A 22,660-nucleotide genomic window follows, 5' to 3' on the forward strand; every position below is an offset into this window, starting at 1 on the left:
ACAATTAACAGAACAAGCTGGAGGGACAGGTCCATCTTCCAAAGACTACCCATACTGTGGAATAAGCTTCCCATTCATGTCAAGCAGAGCACCTTGCTGGACCTCTTCAAGAGAAATCTTGATGAGTGGATAAGTAACAGAAAGTTACTTCTTTGAAAATAACAGAAAGTTCACCCCAGGGATCACTCCAGTTGCCCTACTGGATAGGAGCACTCTGAGCTAACATCAGGTGGCATGGTGCCTGGGCAATTTTGTTGGGCTAGGCTTGTAAAGGCTCCAGGGCCATTAGCCTAGTACATACCTACGAACCTATGAACCTATAAGAAATATTTACACATACTGTAATCTATAATAGACAAATGAAGATTAAATAGCACTTTGATGGGAGATTTTAGAAATACAAAATTATACAGAGTGAGGTAGAATATTAATGGGCAAATAAGACAGACAATATATTTTTAAATAACAAACTGCTTATAAGAAAGATATGTATTACATACACCAGCATATGGCAGAAATGTGAATGTACAAGATTTCATATAATGTACATAGAAAATCATATAAAATATTTTAAAATGCTCTGAAAACTGAAATTTGAAACTTGGTCATGTGAACCTTGAAGCTTTTTGCATAGTGTATGTTATGATTATAATTCAATGTATTCCTAACATTGTGTAAACAGTATGTAATGTTGAATTTCTTCCTTTCTGTGTATATATTGTAAATATGTTAAATTAATAAAAAAAAATCTTTAAAAAATACAGAAAAATGCCACAAAGTGAATCCCCAATACTGTCTCATGTGACATGCTTTCTGCAATCTAGAATGTTTATTCACACTTCTTCATCCCTTTCCATATACACTACTCATACCTTTTCATATACACCACTTATACCAAAGTATTATACGCTTCAAAAAAAGCTCTTAAGAGTTATCCAGATGTTCCAAGTATGAACTATGTTGTATCTTATGTGCTTCCATATTGTTAAATGTAGCCCTTTGCCACCATTTTGTAATGTTACATGCAAGATTCTACTGAAACACTAGTCTCGGTCCATCGGAATCAAAGTCGACAAACCAATGCACAGTAACAGAGAGAATTGCTTAACAGTTTATGACCTGCTGACTGTAAAAATAGTAAAGTGGGAAGGAAGAATGTAAGCAGTTCTAAGTAGGTTGTTAAAAGAGCTAAAAGGCTGAAAGCTATTGGTATGAGTGCTATTTAAAGGAACTGGCATAGAATATAGCAATAACAGACAACGTGGGTGTCGTATACTGAAGATTTACCCATGGATGGTGTGGTTTAATCATGAGGGCGAACACCACACCACTGAGATAGTTATTGCTATCATACATCGACATTATTTAAGAAAAAAGTGACTTACCTTTCTTAAATAATGTCTTTGTATAAAGGCGCCATGATATTCTTCCGTGTTGTTTCCTGATTCTGCTCTTTGATGATGTACTGTGAGTGTGTATGGGACTTGTGTTCCCAGGCTTATGCAATACATCACTGGTTTAGTAAGCAAGCACTGGAAAAAGGATGATCTCAATTGCTAATTTTTTTTTTTTTTTTTGAAAGGGAAAAAAAAGTGTAACATCCTGACAGAGGTACAAGAGAGATTGGAAAATACAAGGAAACTCTGGTATGTTTTAGTTTGCAGAACATACCTAATTTTTCCTTGTATTTTCTGTGGTCTTGTATGTACCTCTTGATCTTTTAAAAATGTGAATACGTGTTCATTGTGTTAAGGAAATAAGTCTTCAGTTATTGCTATAATACAGCACACCACATATTCACATTGCACTACACTTTTTCCTCTTTTGATGTCCCTATACATGGCATTTTACAGTACTGTGCAAGATCAAAGTTAAATGGAGACAAAGTGCATTTTAGACAAAAAACTCTCTAAGAAATATTAATGTCTCAACGGTGCAGTACACTTTCTCTCTTTTGATGTTCCTGTGCATGGCATTTTACAGTACTGTGCTGGATAAATGCAGATAAAGTGCAAAACAAAATGCATTTTTCCATGCTTGCATCTTTGCGGACAAGAAAAACTATGATTTGCTTAATAGGGGAAAAAAAAGTCTGGCTGCTCAAACTTACAATGGCACACTGGTTGGGCTGATCAAGCAGCATGCTGGGTTTTGAATGTTAATGGACAGATATTGTATAATAGAAAATAAGCTGGAGAGAAATAGGCTTAGATGATGTGTCCTTTTGGGGGCAGGAACATTTGGCTTTCTGTTTTAGGTGGCTGACTAGATCCTTTTTAAATGTAGGTAGATCATAGTGTTCTTTGATGTGCTGAGGGAGGGATTTCCAGAGGGTGGGGGCGAAAATGGGCAAAGCATGTTTATTTGTTTGGAGTGAGGTTCTAAGCGTGGAGAGTGATGAATCATTTTGTGATAGGCCACAAAACCTGTATGAAGATTTTTTTTGGTACTTAGCTGCAAGAGGGGTAAAGGTTTCAGGGAGCAGTAGCCTGAACAGCTAGATCCCAAGAAGGTCATATCTTTTCTTAAGAGGAAGCCATATTGCTTTTGTAAGTGAGAGCAAGTGGTGCTATTGAGGGGGGGGGGGGGTTATTAAGGAATCTACAAACTGAACTTGAGATAGTTTGGAGTTTTGTTGACATACCAATAGCTGATCTGACAGTGAATGTGAGAAAAGAAGAAATTTTCTTGGCCCAGAACAGCAGATAGGTATTTTTTGGTCTGGTATTATCAATGTGGGTGTAGAATGTGAGTGAATAATCAAGCCAGAGTCCAAAGTATTTGAAGGAATTGATCGACAGGATGATGGTATTATTTAAGTAATAGACAGCAAGGTCTGTTGGACCTGTTTAAGAGTCTCTGAGGAGTACCGAAAGGCACTGATTTTGTTTTGCAGGATTTAGGAAAAGGCTACGCTTTATTAAGCAGTGCTGGACTTGGAGCAGATCAAATTATAATTGAGCTTGGATTATGAAATGGATGAAATCTAATCTGTAAACAACCTTGTCATCCACACAGAGAAGGAGAGGAAGCTTGGAAAGGTCACATGGAAATTTGTTAATAAAGACACAGACCAGAAGGGGAAAGAGAATGGACCCTGTGGGATACCTTTAAGAGCTGGTCTGTGTCAAAGAAGGCTGACCTATTTTCATTCTGACATATCTGTTTTGTAGGAAGAACTTGAGCCAGGGAAGGGAGTCATTGCTTATTCATTTTTTTCTGTAAGAACTTTATGAAAGAGATGGTGCTCACTCAGTTCAAAGGCTTTGATAAGATCTATGAAGAGGGCACTGGTGATGTTGCCTTGGTCTGTGTCTAGTAGGATGTTGTCTGTAAGAGTCCAGACAGATGTTATGGTACTACGACTGAGCCAAAAATCATGCTGCTTTGTGGGGAGGAAGAGAAGGTAATATTGCTTGATGTATTCGATTAACTTAGTGCAAACCAGCAAAACACCAGAATCAGCATTACAAGTCATTAACTACAAAATGTAAATCAAACTAAATTGAAAACAATCACATTCTTAATGTCTAATTGATTCAAGTGCTAAGAAAAAAATAAAAATGTATATCTTAACATATATTTTCAGATGGTTCACATCAGTTATGTTATTGATACAGTCTAACTTCACAGATCTAAATTACTTTACAGTGGTCACTCCTGTGCATTTACAAGTTAATTAATGCATGTCATAACCATATTACAGTTCTTATTTTTGTGTGTTTATTGGTTACTTTGTTGGCAGTGTATTCTACCACATTTTGCTGCTGTTTTTTTTTGTGGACATGGCTGTCCTTAACGATTTGTCTAACATACATCACGTTTAGATAATATTTTTGTATCATTCTTTCAAGCATTCCACACATCAGTGTGCTCTGAACATGCATAGCACAAAGAGTGCAATATCAACATGGGGGTCATTAGCAAATCATACACTTGAAGATTCCCTATTGAAATGTTGGCACTCAAAATGCTGAGTGCTGACACACCAAAAGATTGAAATTGCAGGAGAAGAGCAAATCACTTCTCATTTAAACTGCTTTTTTGCAGGGGGGGGGCAGGCTCCCCCTGCACCTCCCTGAAGTTATGTATACTAACTCTGAAATCACTATACCTCAGAGAAGTTCTGAGAAATGGTCATCTCAGACTAAATATATCTGAGTCCATTTTTATAGAGTGGTTCCTGCCATTTCAAATGGTTAGCATTTTTGAAGGGCAAGGACTGCCTGCAGATTTAATTTATTTTGATTATAAATGAATATACAATTGCATATTGATTACCATGTGTCTTTTTATTTTTATTTATTGTTAACTGGGTAAACCCACTGGGCACAGGTGTTTCATTTTAGTGATGACTCAGGAACACTGTCTGGTTAAGTGACTTGCTCAGAGTCACACAAATGGAGGTGAAAGGAATAAAACCTTGCAACCTTTACTGGAGGAAGCAACTCATTAAAATCTGATATCCTTAATTCTCTTTGCTAAGTTCTGGACAGCACATGTGTGTCTTTAAATTCTTAGAGTTGCGCCAAAATTATTACTATTCTGAATATTTTAACATGAAAACAGTATACTTGTTTGTGAAGCATTGTGCTAGAAATATGTAGCTGTTCTCATCTGGACTTATTCACCTTCCAGAACACAGTTGAGCTATTGTCTAGCATCTGTGCATAAACCAGACTGTGCAATAGCACATTATGGTTTGAGAAGAGTCTCTTAAATGACTACCCTGAAAATTTCATATCAATATTCCACACAGTTAAAAAGTGATAGTCTTGTATATCTATCTCTATCATATATATATATATATATATATATATATATATATATATATATATATATATATAAATACATACACTACAAAATATAATTATCATGCGTTAGCTACTAATTGTAGAATTCAAACTGCACATAATACAAAATCCCATTTTATAAGTACAATAAGGCACCTGTGACATATACATTGTACAGAGAATGCTGCATGCCCAGGGATTGTAAGGTACTCAACCTTTCAGCCTTCAGGCTCATGCATCACAATACCGCTGGGAGTGTGGTCATAGATGTAACATGCATACCCCCTTGTGTCTCATTGTGTGTGTGTATACACATATGTACATGCTTCTCAATATGTTCCTGCATTTTCGGTCTCTTGTTTTTACTTTTTAACATGCCAAAACCTCAACTATGTAAAATATTTCTTATTTTACTTTGTAGAGATTTTCTACCTGAATCTCCAGTAAAAAGGGCCACACAGAGCTCAGTCAGATTTGCACAATTAACAAATTAAATAAATAATAGAAAATTATTCTGAGAGAGCTGCTTCAATAATCACTTCCCATGCAATAACATTATACAACTTACAAAATGCTTTTAAAATAAGATAGTGAATTCCCATACTGAAATTCCAAAAAATTCAGAAAACACATTTGCTATTACATGCAGCCAGTGTTCTTCTCTCACTTATAGATTATATAGCTATTAAGTCCAAGCTAGGAGAAACTTCACTCCACAAAAACTTTTGAAAGGCTCTTCTGTTAGTACTGTCCTTATTAAATAATGATGGAGAAATTAGATTCAAAAGACAGAAATTTAATACAGGCAAATAAAGCATATCTGTCACATTTTCCAGATCGGAGAGAGAGAGAGAGAGGTGTCTTGTGGACAGAGTAAACAAATTACACTGAATTTTCTTCTGACACATCTGATAGTTATCATTCATCAGAAAGCAACTTAAATACAAACCCGTGACACTTAACTTCATGTACAATCACTGTTTAAGTCTACATAACCACTTCCACAAACTTGTCTAACCTGAAATCTACTAGATTTTGCATGATTTATAACATATCCTATTAACATACTGACCTCATCTGTGGTACTACTTATAGATGTACTTTCCTTAACATAATCATAGGCTCACAATACATCTACAACAACTGGAAAGGCCACAGAAATACCTCACAAAGAGGATTAACTGGCCTCAAACAGATACCCTACACAGAACGTCTCAAATAAACTCCAGCTTTACTCCGTCACATATCACCTACTCAGAGGCGATCTCTGCCTAACATACAAAGCTGTGTCAAACCTAGAGCTGATGGACATGCTCCACTTAAAGAAATCCCAATCCCTCTGAGCTACACGCTCTAGGGACCTAAACCTTGTCACCACAATAAACAGAACATGCTGGAGGGATAGATTCCTGTCCCAGAGACTTCCCATACTCTGGAACAGACCTCCTATCTATGTCAAACAGAGCTCCTCATTAGCACTCTTCAAGAAAAATCTTGATTGGATGGGAAATAGGAAATTCACCCCAGGGATCACTTCTGTGGCTCTGCTTGACAGTGGCACAGGAAAATAATTTTCTTGGGTGGCGAAAGCTAGGGTACATTTTTGGCTAGGCTTATATAGGCCCTAGGGCCAATAGCCTAGTACCTACCTATGAACCTACGAAATCAAAAGTAAATAATTTGTACATGCAGTCAAGGAACATTTATGAGCACTTATTGTAAATCCATTCAGATGCTCATAAAAAAAATATTCCAGCAATGGATTCATTACCATAACAAAAAGCATGGGAGCACATGATCAATCTTTACAGACTCTGTTAGTAAACCTGAAGTTATTAGAAACAATACAATCACTCTAATAATGCAAAAGCATTTCTACATAATTTTTCTGGTGTATTCATCATCTTCTTTTGGCTGTTCCCGTTAGGGGTCGCCACAGCGGATCATCTGTTTCCATTTCTTCCTGTCCTCTGCATCATGCACTTTCACACCAACCACCTGCATGTCCTCTTTCACCACATCCATAAACCTTATCTTAGGCCTTCCTCTTTTCATCTTACCTGGCAGCTCCATCCTTAGCATCCTTTTCCCAATATACCCAGCATCCCTCCTCAGCACATGTCCAAACCAACGCAATCTCGCCTCTCTTGCTTTTTCTCCAAACTGTTCAACCTGAGCTGACCCTCTAATATACTGATTTCTAATCCTGTCCATCCAAGTCACATCCAGTGCAAATCTTAACATATTTAACTCTGCCACGTCCAGCTCTGACTCCTGCCTTTTCATCAATGCCACCGTCTCCAACCCATATAACATAGCTGGTCTCACTACCCTCTTGTAGACCTTCCCTTTCACTCTTACTGGTAGCAGTCTGTCACAAATCACTCCTGACACTCTTGTCTACCCATTCCACCCTGCCTGTACTCTCTTCTTCACCTCTCTTCCACACTCACTATTACTCTGAACTGTTGATCCCAAGTACTTAAACTCATCCACCTTTACCAACTCTACTCCCTGCATCCTCACGATTCCTCTACCCTCCCTCTCATTTACACACATATATTCTGTTTTAGCCCTGCTGACCTTCATTCCTCTCCTCTCTAAAGCATATCTCCACCTCTCCAGGGTCTTCTCAACCTGGTCCCTACCCTCACTGCATATCACAATGTCATTTCTGGTGTATTATAATGCCATAAATTTTTAAATATAAAATTCCCATATATAGATTCAGATACTTTATGTGCGTCATGTAAATAATGCTAACTTTGTTCAGTCTTAATGTTTTTCTTCTCTAAATATAGTAATGTTAACTGTAATAGTTTACTTAAATGTAAAAAAACTCAGATTGAAAAGGAAATAATAAGCTACACAGCTGAGTAACAATCTCCTTCCTTATTGTTATAGCAATACTTTTTTAATCTACTTTCAAAGGTACAGTGATCTCTAATGACCAATCAGATCACCTTCTTTGCTTCATTTTTATGTAAAACTGTGATTGCATTTTGCACCAACTCAAGTACATTCAAGTACATTTCACTACAGAATAAAAGGAAATGAAAACCCTGTAATAATATAGGTGCATTTCGATATATTTATAAAATTCTACTGGCAATTGATCTAGTCTTGTGGATTTTCCTCCCTTAATCTAGGTAATAGCCTCCTGAATATTTTAACTGTTATAAATACATCCATGTATTGGTTTTGTAATCCAGGCCTTTATCCTTTGTTCTTTTCTCATAATATTATCATATATTGTTCAAGTTTTTCTTGCCTGATCTGTTTATCATCTTTTTCAGTCAGATTTAAAGTACAGTCCTGCATTTTCTCTTTATAACATTGCAATGCAAAATACTTATCAGATTTATCATGGTGTAGAAATCTGTATTTTTTATGTTAAAGTTATTTATGTTATCATACTTAATGTCCACATCCTTCGTTTGCAAAATTAACTTCTTCCATAAAGGTACATATATTGCATAATCTATGGGCATATCATATACTACACCATCCAAACATTTACTTATCAAATTCAGTCTATGCTGCAAAGTCAGTTGTCTCCTTATTCCAAAAGTGCCTAATATGCCAACAAATTAGTTTTATGCATCCTTTTTAACCCTTAAAGAGACTGGTAGTGAGCCTTATTCTCCTTCCAGAACCTTTCTAATGTCTCTATTAAATAAACAGCTGCTATTTAGCTAACTCTGTAGCAAAAACCTTCTCCACTCTCCAATCCTAAACAGAGTTATTCCAAATTTTAATAGCTTGCGATGATCATGGAAAATACCATATCCATTGCTGGCTTCAAAAAAACTTTTAGCTGTCAAAAAGAAAATGATTTGAGATGCTATTCAAGGGTATAAGACAGAAATAAAAAAATGTTCAGATCATTATTTAGTTAACAACATGGAACAGTTAACCCTTGTCTATCTATAAAATGATTTATATCACCATGCCTTACCTGATATTGTATGTAAATAGATTATCTGTCAATTAAGGGTAAAAGGTCACATTCCAATCTGTGGCTAATACTATAGTTCCCTAACAATTGCAGCCCTTACAGGTTCATAGGTGTTTACTAGGCTAATGAACACAAGGGCCTTTTTAAGCCTAGCCATGTATTCCAAATCTCTAACAACTTCTGGTACCCTTACTAAGTATAGGCAAGGGTTTGGGAGATGAAGCATTTACAAGCAGAGGCCTGGGAGATGAACCCTTTACAGGTTGTCTGTGTCCATTAGAGACATAGATGTCAAACCAGGGATGAATTTCCTATTCCCCATCCAATTGTCCAAGTTGCACTGGAATTGGTTTAGGGAGGAACTCTGCTTCACATGGATTGGGAGCCTGTTCCAGAGACGAGGTAGTCTCTGGTATACATATCTGTCTCTCTAGCAGGTCGTATCTATATCACAGGCAAAGTTTAAGTCTTCAGAATGGATAATTCTGGTGCTGTCTATTTTCTGGATATGCAGGAGGTCCATCAGAGTGGGATCTGACAATGCAATGTATGCCAGGCATAGATCTCCCCTCAAAAGCCTGTAGGAGACAGAATACAGGGATAGGGCCTTGAGGTTTTCTGCAGAGGACATTTTACTTATGCCCTGTATTGTTGTACTCAATGACAGATTTGATGAATGCCGAATACAGTGGAACAATGACTTCCTTGGACTTAGATGCTATACCTTTGTTTATAAGTTCCTCAACATAGAATGATTTCCTCACTACGGTAGACATGTGATGTTCAAAGTCTAGATTACTGTCTATGTGTGTCCATAAGTCCCTGACTACTGGGTCAACTCTAAGAGGTGCGTTGTCAATATGAATGTTACCAGGGGTGGATGACTTCCTGAAGGACACTATTATGCATTTCTTGACATTTAGTTTTAGTCCATGGCTCTGACACCACTTTTTTATAGGTGTCAGCCCTTCCTGTAGAACATTTGTGTCAGTGCAGGATTCAATGACAGCTCCTAATTTGTAGTCATTTCTGAATATTTCCTAAAATGATTCATACCCAGCAAATTGGGTGTACAATGTACGCATAAATTTGATCACATATTTGAAATAGGGCAACTAAAGCCCATCCCTTCAAACTGAATATTTACATATTAATGTAATATTATCCACATAATTGATAAGACTATAATCAGTGCCTTGCACTGTGACTTCTCTTTTTTGCATTGATATACTTTGTCCAGGGATCCCTTGGCCTTATAATATCTATCTATAAAATTAGTTTCTTCTAAGTAAAATGTTTCACCTGGTGCTCCTTAACTTGTCTAAATGTTTTATCTGCTTATACATTATGTGCATCCCACTGGCATTAATAGTATTAAATTTTTTAAAGAACAATCATAATGTATGCTTGATTGTTGTAATCAAATGTTAATGTTTGAAATTTAAGGTGAGTTTACTGCTGCAAAAAGTGTGCATTTTTGGGGGCCATCTTGGAAAACTTTATCTTTTATTGGAGCAATTATTTTATTCAGTTTGCAGTCATCAGCATGTTTGGTTATGGCCTATTTCCCAGTTTTATATCTGAGCACAACTGTCTAGGAACAAGCGATCTCAGTACAAATCACCATGGGATGGTACTGATAACTCCCATTAGGGGGATAGATTATTATTATTAGGAGAGATAGATAACTCCCCCACCATGACTTGTTGTGTCACGTTGATTAGCCATTGTTTTACCAATTCATTCACATCTGTTTGTAAATATGTATGTTTGGACTTCTGCACATGAGTAGCTCAACAGCTTATTTTACAGCAGAGTAAAAGAAAGAAGCAGCCAGAAAAGTGTCATGTTCATCTCTGTTTGTGTGTTTTCTGTTAGGAGTTAAGAGTTATGAACTACCATTTAGCTCCAAATTCCAGGAACACCCTAGCATGGAGAGCATCCGAGACATTGTACTTCGGGACAGATGTCGACCAGAGATTCCCAAGAACTGGCTGGAACATAAGGTAGATCTTACTATTTTATCACTAAGTTACTGATTAATTCCATTCTTCAACTCAGAAAAAAAATCCATTTACCTCTAAGTGAATATTTAGAGCACTATTGGACTTAAACAGTAATCAGAAAGAAAAACCCATTCAGAGGCATAGCATAAAAATGAGTCTTTTTTTTTTTTTTCTTTTCATTTCTGCTTTGAGATGGTATACCATGTTATTGTTCCTTTTCTGAGATACATAACTAGGAATGAGTGAAGGTTATGAAAAATAAAATAAATGTTCAAGCATGTAGGCCCAGTCCTGCAGGATAGGATGTTTGTCTGTACTAATATCGGTCTGTGTTAATTAATCAGTACAGCCTACCAAAGTGAGACCTGGATAGCAAGACACAAGGGACAAGAGCAGTTCTACTCCTTGGGATATGGTAAAGGATATCCTGTTCCATGATGACCAATTATAGAGGCCATGTATCTTGGCTCATGTCCAAACAGAATAGCATTGCTTCAGATATAATAGGGTACAAATAAGAGTATATAAAGCCACATAACATATGTGTTCACTACATCTTGAAGAAACTACTCACAACAGCACTTAAGATGATTTCACTCTTCCACTATGGGCAGGGCAGGTTGACTTCTCCAACCACCAGATTCCAATAAGATAGAATATAAACCTCTTACTAGAGGCTTTACAAGCACTACTTGTCTTTTGATTCTTGCATGAAAAGTGGATTATAACAATATAAAAGAATGTAGGGGAACTGGTAGAGCATGCATGGCCTAGTTAACTAGATCAGGATGGTTGTTTTCTTTTGATTATCTAAAGGGGCAAGTAATCAAATATCAATAAATAAATAAAGACTAAATAAATATTGAACAACACTGAGCGCTTTCACCCACCACAATGCAGGTTTCATCAGAGTAATTACACAATGAAGCAGCTTATCTTTATACTCATATTAACCTATAAAATTCACTCAACAATAATTGATTAATTAATTAGTGCAATAATAGCAAGTCAATTTAAATTCATCAACACAAAGATACCAACACAAACATATCTAGCAGATGTATTGTATATACCATCCTTATACCATAAATAATGTAATGTTAAAAATTCCTATGTATATATATTTTAAAATTTTTGTGTGCAAGGTTTTTATATATATTTTATAATAATTAATAAATAACTTACTTAAAATAACAATTATATTCTTATATTAATATAAATAAATAATGTAATACAATAAAAATTAAATATATATATGTATAATTTACTTCCAAATTAATTAATTTAACATTATAATATTAAAATATATTAAAAGCATCAATTTAACTATTTTTAAAAAAATATTCATTTGTATGCATAAATATTTATATATTATATGAATTTAACTTTAACTTACTAGCAATGGATATTTGTTCATTGAGTCCTGGTTTACTACATGCATTTAATCTCAACTGCCATAAACATTCCTTTAGTTCTAATAATGCATTAACATCCCCTTCATTTCTAGTATTCTGAGGTAACCTATCTATAACAAAAAATAGAAATTTCTTAAAACCCGGGCATGTCAAACTATGTACAAATAATGAATTAGTTGTTTTTTTTATTTTTGATGTCTCTATTGTGTTCTGCAATTCTTTCTTTGAGTTTTCTAATTGTCTTTCCAATATAAAATGCCTGACATGACAGGCATATAGCAACATAAATAACTAATTTTGTATTACAATTTACATGCCCTGGACACCTAATGGTACGGTTGTGGCCTTTAATTGTAACATAAGGTCCATCTCTAATAAATCTACATGACCTACATAGACCACATTTTTTCATCTGTGAGTCTCTATATCTAGTCTCACTTTCAAAATAATCCTTAAGATTTTTACCCCTACTAAAAACCATTGTGGGGGTTAAACCTATTTCTTGTAATATATCACTTTGATTAATAAAAATTTTATCCCAAGCTTCAGTAATTATATCTTTTATTATGGGTGCACAATTATTATATGGTAATATCAGGGCATTTGATTTTTGACTGGAATTGCCTTGTAGCAAAATTTTATTTGACAAACCATATTTTAATATAGGTTGGTAGTCCTTTTCTCTCTTCTTTGTTACCTCATTCCTGATGTTTAACATCATCTTGTTAGGATATCCTCTCTCGGTTAACATGTCAATTAAATAATTTATTTCATTTTCAAAAATATCGTCATCACTAATCATCCTAGAAAGTCGTACCATCTGTCCTTTAACCAAGGAACGTTTTTGAAAGGCTGGGTGACAACTTTTGTAATGTAGATATGAATTCGAAAATGTTTTTTTCCTATAAATATTTGATTCTAGATCATTACCCTTTTTGTATAATTTAATATCCAAATATTCACCACATTCTTTATTAATACTATATGTAAACTTCAGGAATGAAGTAGTATTATTAAGATATTCTATAAATTCTTTAATTTCTTCTTGACTACCATTCCAAAATAATAAAATATCGTCCAAAAATCTTAAATACAAGTCAATATTAGGCCAGTGTTTACTTTTAAAAAACATATTCCTTCTCCCACATAGCCAAAACTAGATTCGCATAAATGGGGGCACATCTTGCCCCCATAGCTACACCTGAACTTTGTTTATAGTGCTCACCTCCATGTCTAAAATAATTATTATCCAGTACCATCTCCATCATTTCTACCATAGTTTTCCTTTTAACTGTATGCATTTTACTATAAACTTCTAAACTTCCTTCAAAAAGTTCCAAGCCTTCTTTTAGGGGAATGACTGAAAATAAATTAACAACATCAATTGTAACTATGTGAATTTTATCTAAGTTACTTTTGTTGTAATCTTTAAGTTTTTCTAAGCAGTGCCAAGAATCCTTTATTATATGGTCAATGTTTTTAGATACTTCACTACAATTAATGTCGATATAATGCGCAACTGCTTCTAATTTTGAATGTTTGGCAGACACAATTGGTCTAAATGGGGGATTTGATACATTTTTATGTATCTTCGGTATTCCGAAAATTAATGGTGTCACTGGAAATTCTACCATTAAATAATCATATTCTTTGTCAGATATTGTGCCGTCCATAAGTAACTCATACAATTGCCAATCTATTTTTGTGTATGCTTTTATAATATCATATTTGGGGATTATTGTATATGTAGTCTCATCATTCAACATAATGGTCATTTTATTTAAATAATCAGTATTATTCATAATAACAACCCCTCCCCCCTTGTCTGGTTTAATAACTCTATAATTATTAGTTTCAGATACTGTAAGATTATCCGTTATAGTATGTCCTTCTTTCCATATTTTTCTTATTTGCACTTCACATAGCATTTCAAATAAATGTATAATAGGGTTATTAGGGGGAATAAAGGTACTTGATCTCTTCAAAGTGAAATTCTTATCATAATCAATTGCTTGTTGTCTTCCCTTAAAATACATTCTCAAGTTTAACATTCTAGTATACATTTTCAAATTTAACAATAGTTTTCCCAAATCCGGTTTAAAACTGGGAACAAATTTAAAACCCTTTTTAAATAATGATAAATAATCACCTTGCATATTTTTATCAGTATAGTTATACACAGAAAAACCTCCATCAGAAGCAATTTCACATTGTAATTCTTCATGCAACTGTATAACTGTAATATCTAATTCATTTGAAGGTATATCTATATCAAAACTGTTTACTTCATAATTAAGTTTATCATGTTCCTGCACGTTCTCGGTATCTCTTACATTTGTATTGTTATCCGAAAAAATAACATTTTTAATAGTACATTATTTGTATCCAGTAAACGATTATAATCATAACTCAAGGACTGGTCATAAGACATGTCATAATAACGCGTGTCACCAGTATATTTTCCTGCATGAAAACATTCTCCAAATTTAGTACAGGCATTTAAACTATTATCAATAAAAGCACAGTCTAAACCTGAAAAATTGTCAGTTAATATTGATATTGCACTGGTTTGAACCTGCCTTGGTTGCTGTTCTGATGATTCATTTGATAATTGTTGTAACGCTGTTGTCGATCCTGGTAACACTCTTTTAAGCGTTCCAATCTGCGTAAAACAGGTTCTTCTAAAAAAATGCTCACTAGAATTGTCATAGTGCTGTATTTCTGCACTATATGTTTGTACATTTTTATCAAATAGAACAGCGTCCCTGTACCTTGTTTTATCCTGTACATGGTTATTTTCCTGTACAATACATGATTTTTTATAGTCTCTAAAATGGGCATATGCACAGTTGTTGTGATAATCACTTGAGTCTCTGTGAAGTTTTTCATTTTTATGATCTAGCCCATTGCTAACAAATCTATTCACTTCATCCAAAATATTGTCAAGCTTATATTTACTGTGCTCATATAGTAAGTCATTTTTGATACTGTTGTCAAGCGCTGTTAAATTTTCACTCAATTTGTTTAGCTTACAATTATTGTTCTTAATAATAAGCTTAACCAACTCTTTGCCCGTATTATCAAACAATTTAATAAGTTCATTAAACAGTTCGTTATCCCTGTCAAAACCAAAAGGTACCTTAAACACTCTCAAACCTTTCGGAACCTGGTTGAGCTCTAAGGACCTTTCCAAAAAGACGTTATCCATTTGCAAAGTTTTATACTTTTTTAGTGTTCGTTCAAAGTCAACGAGCTGCTTACTCATAGACCCCAGTTCACGAGCATTATATCCATGTTCAAATTTAGGTGCAGTAAGTAATTGTTGAATTTCATAAACGCCAGTTCTCTTCCTTGGTCTTGCTATGCCATTGTGTCCCTCACCAGCGTTCGAAAAAGAATTCGGTTTTGGAATCACGTGCCCATTATTTCCTCCTATGGTACGCTCCGCTTCCACAACAATAGAATCCTTCGGACCATTGCTGGCTGTCGGGCGGCTTCTCAACGTGCCTGGCGTTGAATGTAAAGTGAAGATACGCTCTTCACTTTCAGATAATGATATGTTAACATTGGCATCTCTTGAAGTATTTTTATCCAATACATCCGCTCCATTTTGCTCTTTTAAAACAGCAAGCATACACTGTGTAATTAAAAGTTGCTGCTGTAACAGCTGCTCCATAATGTATAAGGATGGTATATACAATACATCTGCTAGATATGTTTGTGTTGGTATCTTTGTGTTGATGAATTTAAATTGACTTGCTATTATTGAACTAATTAATTAATCAATTATTGTTGAGTGAATTTTATAGGTTAATATGAGTATAAAGATAAGCTGCTTCATTGTGTAATTACTCTGATGAAACCTGCATTGTGGTGGGTGAAAGCGCTCAGTGTTGTTCAATAAATTTAAACCGTGCTTTTAGTTGCGTTTCTTTTTCAATTTTTACTAAATAAATATTACCTGTCCTAGCAATCATTAAATTGGGTAAATCTACTGCAAAATATTTAAGGACATAATCTTGTACTTTGTTAAAAAAAGTGAAAAATGAATAGAAACCATATTGTGGACATTTATTGTTGCAATAGTCCAGCTAACACTTAGCAGCATTTCATACTTAGTGGACTACAAGGGATACCCATTTCCAAAAACAATATACTGAACCACCAAGCAGCCAAATAGTGCTCATACTACATTGAAAAGGCTAGAGTTTATCCCCTTCCTACAAAATATGAAGTCTAAGCTAAAATAATTATTCTGGTCATAGATCTGACTTTGAAGACATGTTTTCACAGGTACTTTCTAATTATAAATCTTTAAAATGTAGCTACAGTGTTGCAGTAATCATTGTCATCTAGAAAAAAATTAAACCATTTAACTCTATAGTTCTGGTATATCATGTAGGATGTGCCAGTATTTCTCAATTATTTTCTTAACACTGGCAGTATTTCTATATGTTAACATGCATCTAACTTTACCCTGTAAACATTTATTCATTAGTTCCTCTTGGCTAGCTTCTGCAAACAGTGGCTTAGCTCTGGTAGATTGTGCATGTGATTTTTTTATCGTAGATTTGTGGATAATTTGTTTTAATATGGAGAGGTAGTGCTGATAGCTTTAATATGTTTTATGAATATTTTATCCTCCACATGTTCCTTTCTATATTTAAAAAATACAATAGCAACTGAGGGTATTGATTTTTTGGACATAACAGTGTTTAGTGGTATCAGTAATACTTTAAATACTCATTTATATAGAAAACCAGCTAAGAAAAATGCATACTTATATTGTGTTCACCTGCAGTTTGTTTGACAACATAGTTAGGAATCAACTTTATAGAGTTGCAAGGCCGAACACGATTGATGAGACCATGCAGTTGAGACCATGCAGTTGCAGTTACATAACACTGCTGCGGAGTCTGTTAATAGAGGTTATAATAAGTGGAAGGTACTAGAGATGTGTGAGAATGTTAAGAGTTGTAGATCTACCAGAGCTAAGCCACTATTCTCAGAACCAAGAGATACTAATGAATAAATATTTAAAGGGTAAAGTTAGATGCGTGTTACCATATAATCGAAATACTGCCAGTGTTAAGAAAATCATTGAGAAATACTGGCACATCCTACATAATATACCAGAATTACAGATGGCAGCTGAAGAGAGAATGTGCTTCGGTTATAAGAATAATAAAAGTCTGAAGCAGTTGTTATGTTATAAAGAACATACACATATCACAGCAGACACGACCAATTAAGAATGGTACCTCTAAATGTGGCAGATGTACTTTCTGTAATTTCATTTGTTGTGATACATATTTTACTCATCCAGTTTCTAACAAGGTCTTCAGACTTTACGTATATGGTAATTGTGAAACTAGAAATGTTGTCTATCTGGCTAGATGTGTTGCATGTCAGGCATATTATGTGGGTAAAATGAACCAGAGATTGAAAGATCGTACCTGTAACAACCTATCTGAAATTAAAAGAGAAACCGTTACAAATGCACTATATAAACACATTACAGACAATGGTTCCGGACATAGTTTTAAACTTTCAGTTTTAAGAGTAGTTGATAATATACATGGGGTAATATAAATGATTACACTGAAAAGGAAGAATTTAATTGGATTTTACATTTAGGAGCACATATTTCACCTGACCTGAATGGTTATGTATCTTTAAAGCATTTATTGAAAGCGATACAAACAATCCTGGTTGTCATTATTTTTATTTTGATTTTATATAAATGATAGATGGTATCTTTTGTTTGATATGCCTGAAGGCTTGTTTTAGGCAAAAGTTTTTACTAGCATTTTTAAAAGTTGTATGAGTCTAATAAACCAGTTCATTATCAGCTGCTCATGGTTCCACTTACTTCTATTTTATTTGTTTGTTCTTATTTTTTGCAGTCACTGGATTTATTTGTGTACTGGCTGTATTTTTCTGCCTTTGGTAGGGTAAATTAGTAGTAAGGCAAGAGAGGGTAGGGGTAGAAAAATGTATAACTCAGGCTGAGCTCATACAGGAGAAAATCCGAACTTTGTTGTAGTATTCTTTTCTAGATGTTTTGAAGGAATGCAGATTAGTAGCAGTTTTGATAGTTAAAGGAAAGGAGTTCCAGAGTTTTGCCACAGAGCAGGAGTAAAGGTTTAGGCCTGGGGTTTTGTTAGGTTTATCAGTTGTGGGAAGATGTTTGTCTTCAGATCGGATATGTTTATTTGGGATATAAAAGTTGATTAATGGGCTCAGAGCAGGACAAGTTAGTGGGTTGTGGATGATTTTGTATACCATAGTAAGTTGTATGTATTGGAGGTGGAGAAGGAGTTCAAGACATCTTAGTAGGGCTTTACAGTGATGAATTAGGGGGTTGTGTTTATGGCAAATGTAACAATTCTGTTACAGCCGCTTTCTAGTTTTTTTTCTCAGGGATGTCTGTAAGTTAGTTAGAATTGGGGCCCCAAATAACAGTGATGGCAAGAGGTAGGTTTTGGCCAGCATAATTTTGGTAGCTGCTGTAAGGAAGTTTTTATTCCTGTACAGCATGCCTAGTTTTTGCTGTTTCTTTTATACTGTTTTGTATGTGTAGGTCAAACTTGAGATTATCAGTTGTGACACATAGTAGTTTGGTATGCTGATTCAATTTTAGTATTGTTGGCTGAAAAGATCTTGATGCTTGTTTTGCTGGAGCTATGAGGTTTGTGAGTGAAGAGAAGGAGCTTTTGGGGGGGGGGGGGTCAGTGGAAGTTCAGCATTGAAGAGCCATGTTTCCATGGAAGAGACAGCTTGTTGTGTTTGTGTTGTAGGTGAGTTAATATGTATCTGATAATTAGACAATAGTGGAGTCACCTGCATATTGGATTACAGTGCCTTCACAGGAGCTTGCATGTAAGTTATTGATGAACACATCAAATAGTAATGGGCCAAGGATGGATCCTTGGGATACTCCTGCGGGGGTGATGTGATATGGGGAGACACTTATTCCCATGCTTATTTATGTGATTTGTGAAGGATAGTACAGCTGATTCAATGCTGTGGCTGGGTCAGAAGTATTACTGAGTGTGGGATATTAATTAGCTAGCCAAGGAGTTGGTTGTATATGCATTTTTATATATAGACCACTTCCTGAAAGTGGTGATATAATGGTATCATAGAATTTTGTGCATCTCCTGTAAAGGCACTCTGTGTTTTAAAGAACTTCTTCTGCCAAAAGTTTGCAAAAAAATGTATTCTGATACATCAGTCTGCTGAAACAATCCTCAATTAACCAAGAACAGTATCTGTTTTGGTGCTCTCAAATGATCATGACAGGGACAGGCTACTAGCCTTTGGCCTGAGTAGAACAGGTAACCACCTAATATTATCAGTCATTATTAACACAGTTATAAAGTCATTCCCATTTCCCATCCAAAGTGAAAAGTATTGAAATTTGGGAGGGTTGTTTAAACAATGCAAGAAACAACAATTTGGGATAAATGAATAATGAATGAATAAAAAGATAAAATGAAAAGAAGGGGAGAAGTGGGAAAATGTCAAATTCCTACCTTGGTAAAATGAACAGAATCACTTGATCTGGAAAATAAGACCTTGCTTTACTAATCAGTAACAACAAAGGTACAAACCATTATAAATAATAAGGTATCAGTTCTTCAACTATGGATACAGCATACACTTTCCTATTCCCTTTAAGGAGGTACAACTATTTCATTTCACTCTGTTTTAATTTACATACTTTAGAAAAGCAGCAATTACAATGCTGTAGATAAAAAGCAGGTTATTTATGAGGAATGTTTCCCTTTTTTCTGTCATCTAGGTGCTTTCTTCTTTATTTGTGTGACTGCTTTTTTTTAAGGTAGCTTGTAGATTTACTGAAAGAAATTTTATCAAATGCCTTAGGACTGATGCCAGTCATATGGAAGTCATGTATATTAATGCATTTCAGTAGAAAAGTGTAGAGTTTTTATTTACATCAGCACAAATTGTGTTATATTGAAATAGCACAGCTCATCCATTTATAGGTCATGACATATTACTTAGAGCTGTTGACTTCACAATAGTTATGTGATCATGGAGTTTGTATATATAAATAAGAGTAATTAACTCTTAGGTTCATAGGTAAGTACTAGGCTATCTGCCCGAGGGCATATGTAAGCCTAGCCAGAATGTGTTGGCTTTCGCCACCCCCTTAGATTCGTTCCCTGTGCCTCTGTCCAGCAGAGCCATTAGTTCCCTGTGCCTCTGTCCAGCAGAGCCACTGCATTGATTCCCCGGGGTAAATTTTCTGTTTCCCATCCACTAGTCAAGGTTTCTGTTGAAGAGTGTTAGTGAGAGTCTCTGCCTAATGTAGATTGGAATCCTGTTCCAAAGCATGGGGAGTCTCTGGGACAGGAATCTATCCCTCCAGCAAGTCCTATTTATCATTATGGTGAGGTTTAGATCCCTAGAGCGTGTGGCTCTCGGGGGATTTGATTTTTTTTTTTTTTTTTTTTTTAGGTGGAGCATGTCCATCAATTCTGGGTTGCTCATGGCCTTGTATGTCAGGCAGCGATCACCTCTGAATAGGCGGTATGCAACCTAGTACAGCTGGAGTTTCTTCAGTCGGGCTGCATAGGGCATCTGTTGGAGGCCAGCAATCCTCTTGGTGAGGTACTTCTGTGGTCTTTCCAGCTGTTGCAGGTGTCTTCTAAGGTACAGCCCAAATGAGGCATTGTACTCTATGATGGGTCTGATGAGTGATGAGTAGAGGGGCACAATAACCCTTGCAATATGATTATCAAAGGAGAGATTACCATCTACTTGGGTCCCCAGATCCCTTATTTCATTTTCTGTATTTAGGGGACTACCACGTATGTGGTAGTTCGCAGGTACTTTGTTTTTTTCCAAAGGGGATGACTATGCACTTTTTTGGCATTTAGCTTGAGACCATGATTTTGACATCAGGTATCTGTCTCAGTGAGACCCTTCTGGAGGATGTCTCTATCAGCTGGAGAGTCAATTATGGCCCCCAGTTTGCAGTCGTCTGCAAACTTGGTCAGCCATAGTCCTCCTGTGCTTGCCTGTACCTCTGAGAAGTATATACCGAACAGGAGGGGTCCCAGGACTGAGCCCTGGGGCCGCCACTCATAACCAGTTTAGAGTCGGACCTAGAGCCTGCAACTCTCACCATGTGGGTTCTATCCGTGAGCCAACTAGCAACCCATCTCATGACGTAGGGGTTTATATTCAGGCTGGTGAGCTTGTCTATAATACCAGAATGAGGAATGGTGTTGAAAGCCTTTGCGAGGTCTAGGTAGGCTGTGTGGACCTCCTTTCCCTCATCTAAAGCCTTGGTAACTGTCTCAAAGAAGTCCACCAGGTTTAGGAGGCATGATCTGCTCTTAACAAAGCCAAACTGGGTAGGGTCCAATGTTTGGAGGTTCCCAATGTCTCTGTTAATGAGTTCCATAATGATGTGCTCCATAGCCTTGCAGACCAGGCTAGTCAGGCTTATAGGGCGATAGTTCCCAGGGTCCGTTGTGACTCCACCTTTGTGGAGCAGGATAACTGTTGCTGTGCACCACTCTATGGGTACGTAGCCTGTAGAGAGGCTGAGTTTGAACAGTGTGTTTAGGTGAGGGGTTAGTTCATTTTGGAGTTTGTGTAAGACACAGCCTGGGACACCATTTGGTCCCATTGAAGCTGTGTGTTTGGCTTTAGATAGGGCTGTTTTAACCTGTGTGTCAGTGATTGTCGGGGCTCTACATTCTTCTGGTATGGTTATGGGCTCTTTAGGGGGTGAGAGAGGGGTGAAGTTTACACTAAGCCTGTCTGTCAGAATGTTGGCAATATCAGTCAGTTCAGTGTATTTTGTGCCATTCTGCACTAACTCAGAGCAGGTTTCCACTTAGGTTCTTGACATAGCTAAAGAACGCTTTGTGGTTATCTTTGGAGTCCTTGGCAATTTTCCTTTCGAAGCTAGCCTTGGATGATTTTATGAGGGATCATAGTTTCTTGCTGATACTGATCAGGGATGTCTTTCCTTCTTGGGATTTTACTCCTTTCTGTTCTAGTTTCCTCCTTCTATTGTATAGCTTGTTTATGGCAGGGGTCTTGCTTGTTCATTGCTTTGATGATTAAGCCATTTTGATCCATTTTGTTTGTTGATATAATGTGTCTTCCAACTTTTTTCCTTTTTGTCATTTCAAGTGGTGTGATTTTGAGAGACTTGGCAGAATGACCCAAATCCATTTTTAATTCTAATGTCTCCCTCCCCTGATCACAGTATGGTATTACAGGGAATGCATGGTACTGAAAAACTGCAAAATTCAGAGAAGAATCATTCAATCTTTGTAAATTTCTGCTTTAAATCAGCCATATTTTGATCTTAGTCTGATCACACTGCATATCCTAACATGATATAGTAAGACCAGGCTACTTATGTGGCTAACAAATAATAAATAAATCAGTGCTTATAATAACAAGATGCATAACTCAGTTGTTTTCACTAAATGAAAA

At 35.9% G+C, this 22,660-nt stretch overlaps 1 protein-coding gene across 1 annotated transcript in view; it reads left to right on the plus strand.

Moving 5' to 3' along the window:
• LOC122804856 (TGF-beta receptor type-2-like) overlaps window positions 1-22,660 on the plus strand; it is a 1,261,414-nt gene that overhangs the window by 1,238,493 nt on the left and 261 nt on the right. The window contains exon 8 of the mRNA XM_044075019.1: window positions 10,630-10,757. Coding sequence (XP_043930954.1) covers window positions 10,630-10,757 — 128 coding nt within the window. The remainder of the gene's footprint in view (window positions 1-10,629; window positions 10,758-22,660) is intronic.

The sequence above is a fragment of the Protopterus annectens genome, chromosome 6.part0, assembly GCF_019279795.1.
Source record: "Protopterus annectens isolate FY-2018-M chromosome 6.part0, PAN1.0, whole genome shotgun sequence".
In the NCBI taxonomy this organism is placed as follows: Eukaryota; Metazoa; Chordata; order Ceratodontiformes; family Protopteridae; genus Protopterus; species Protopterus annectens.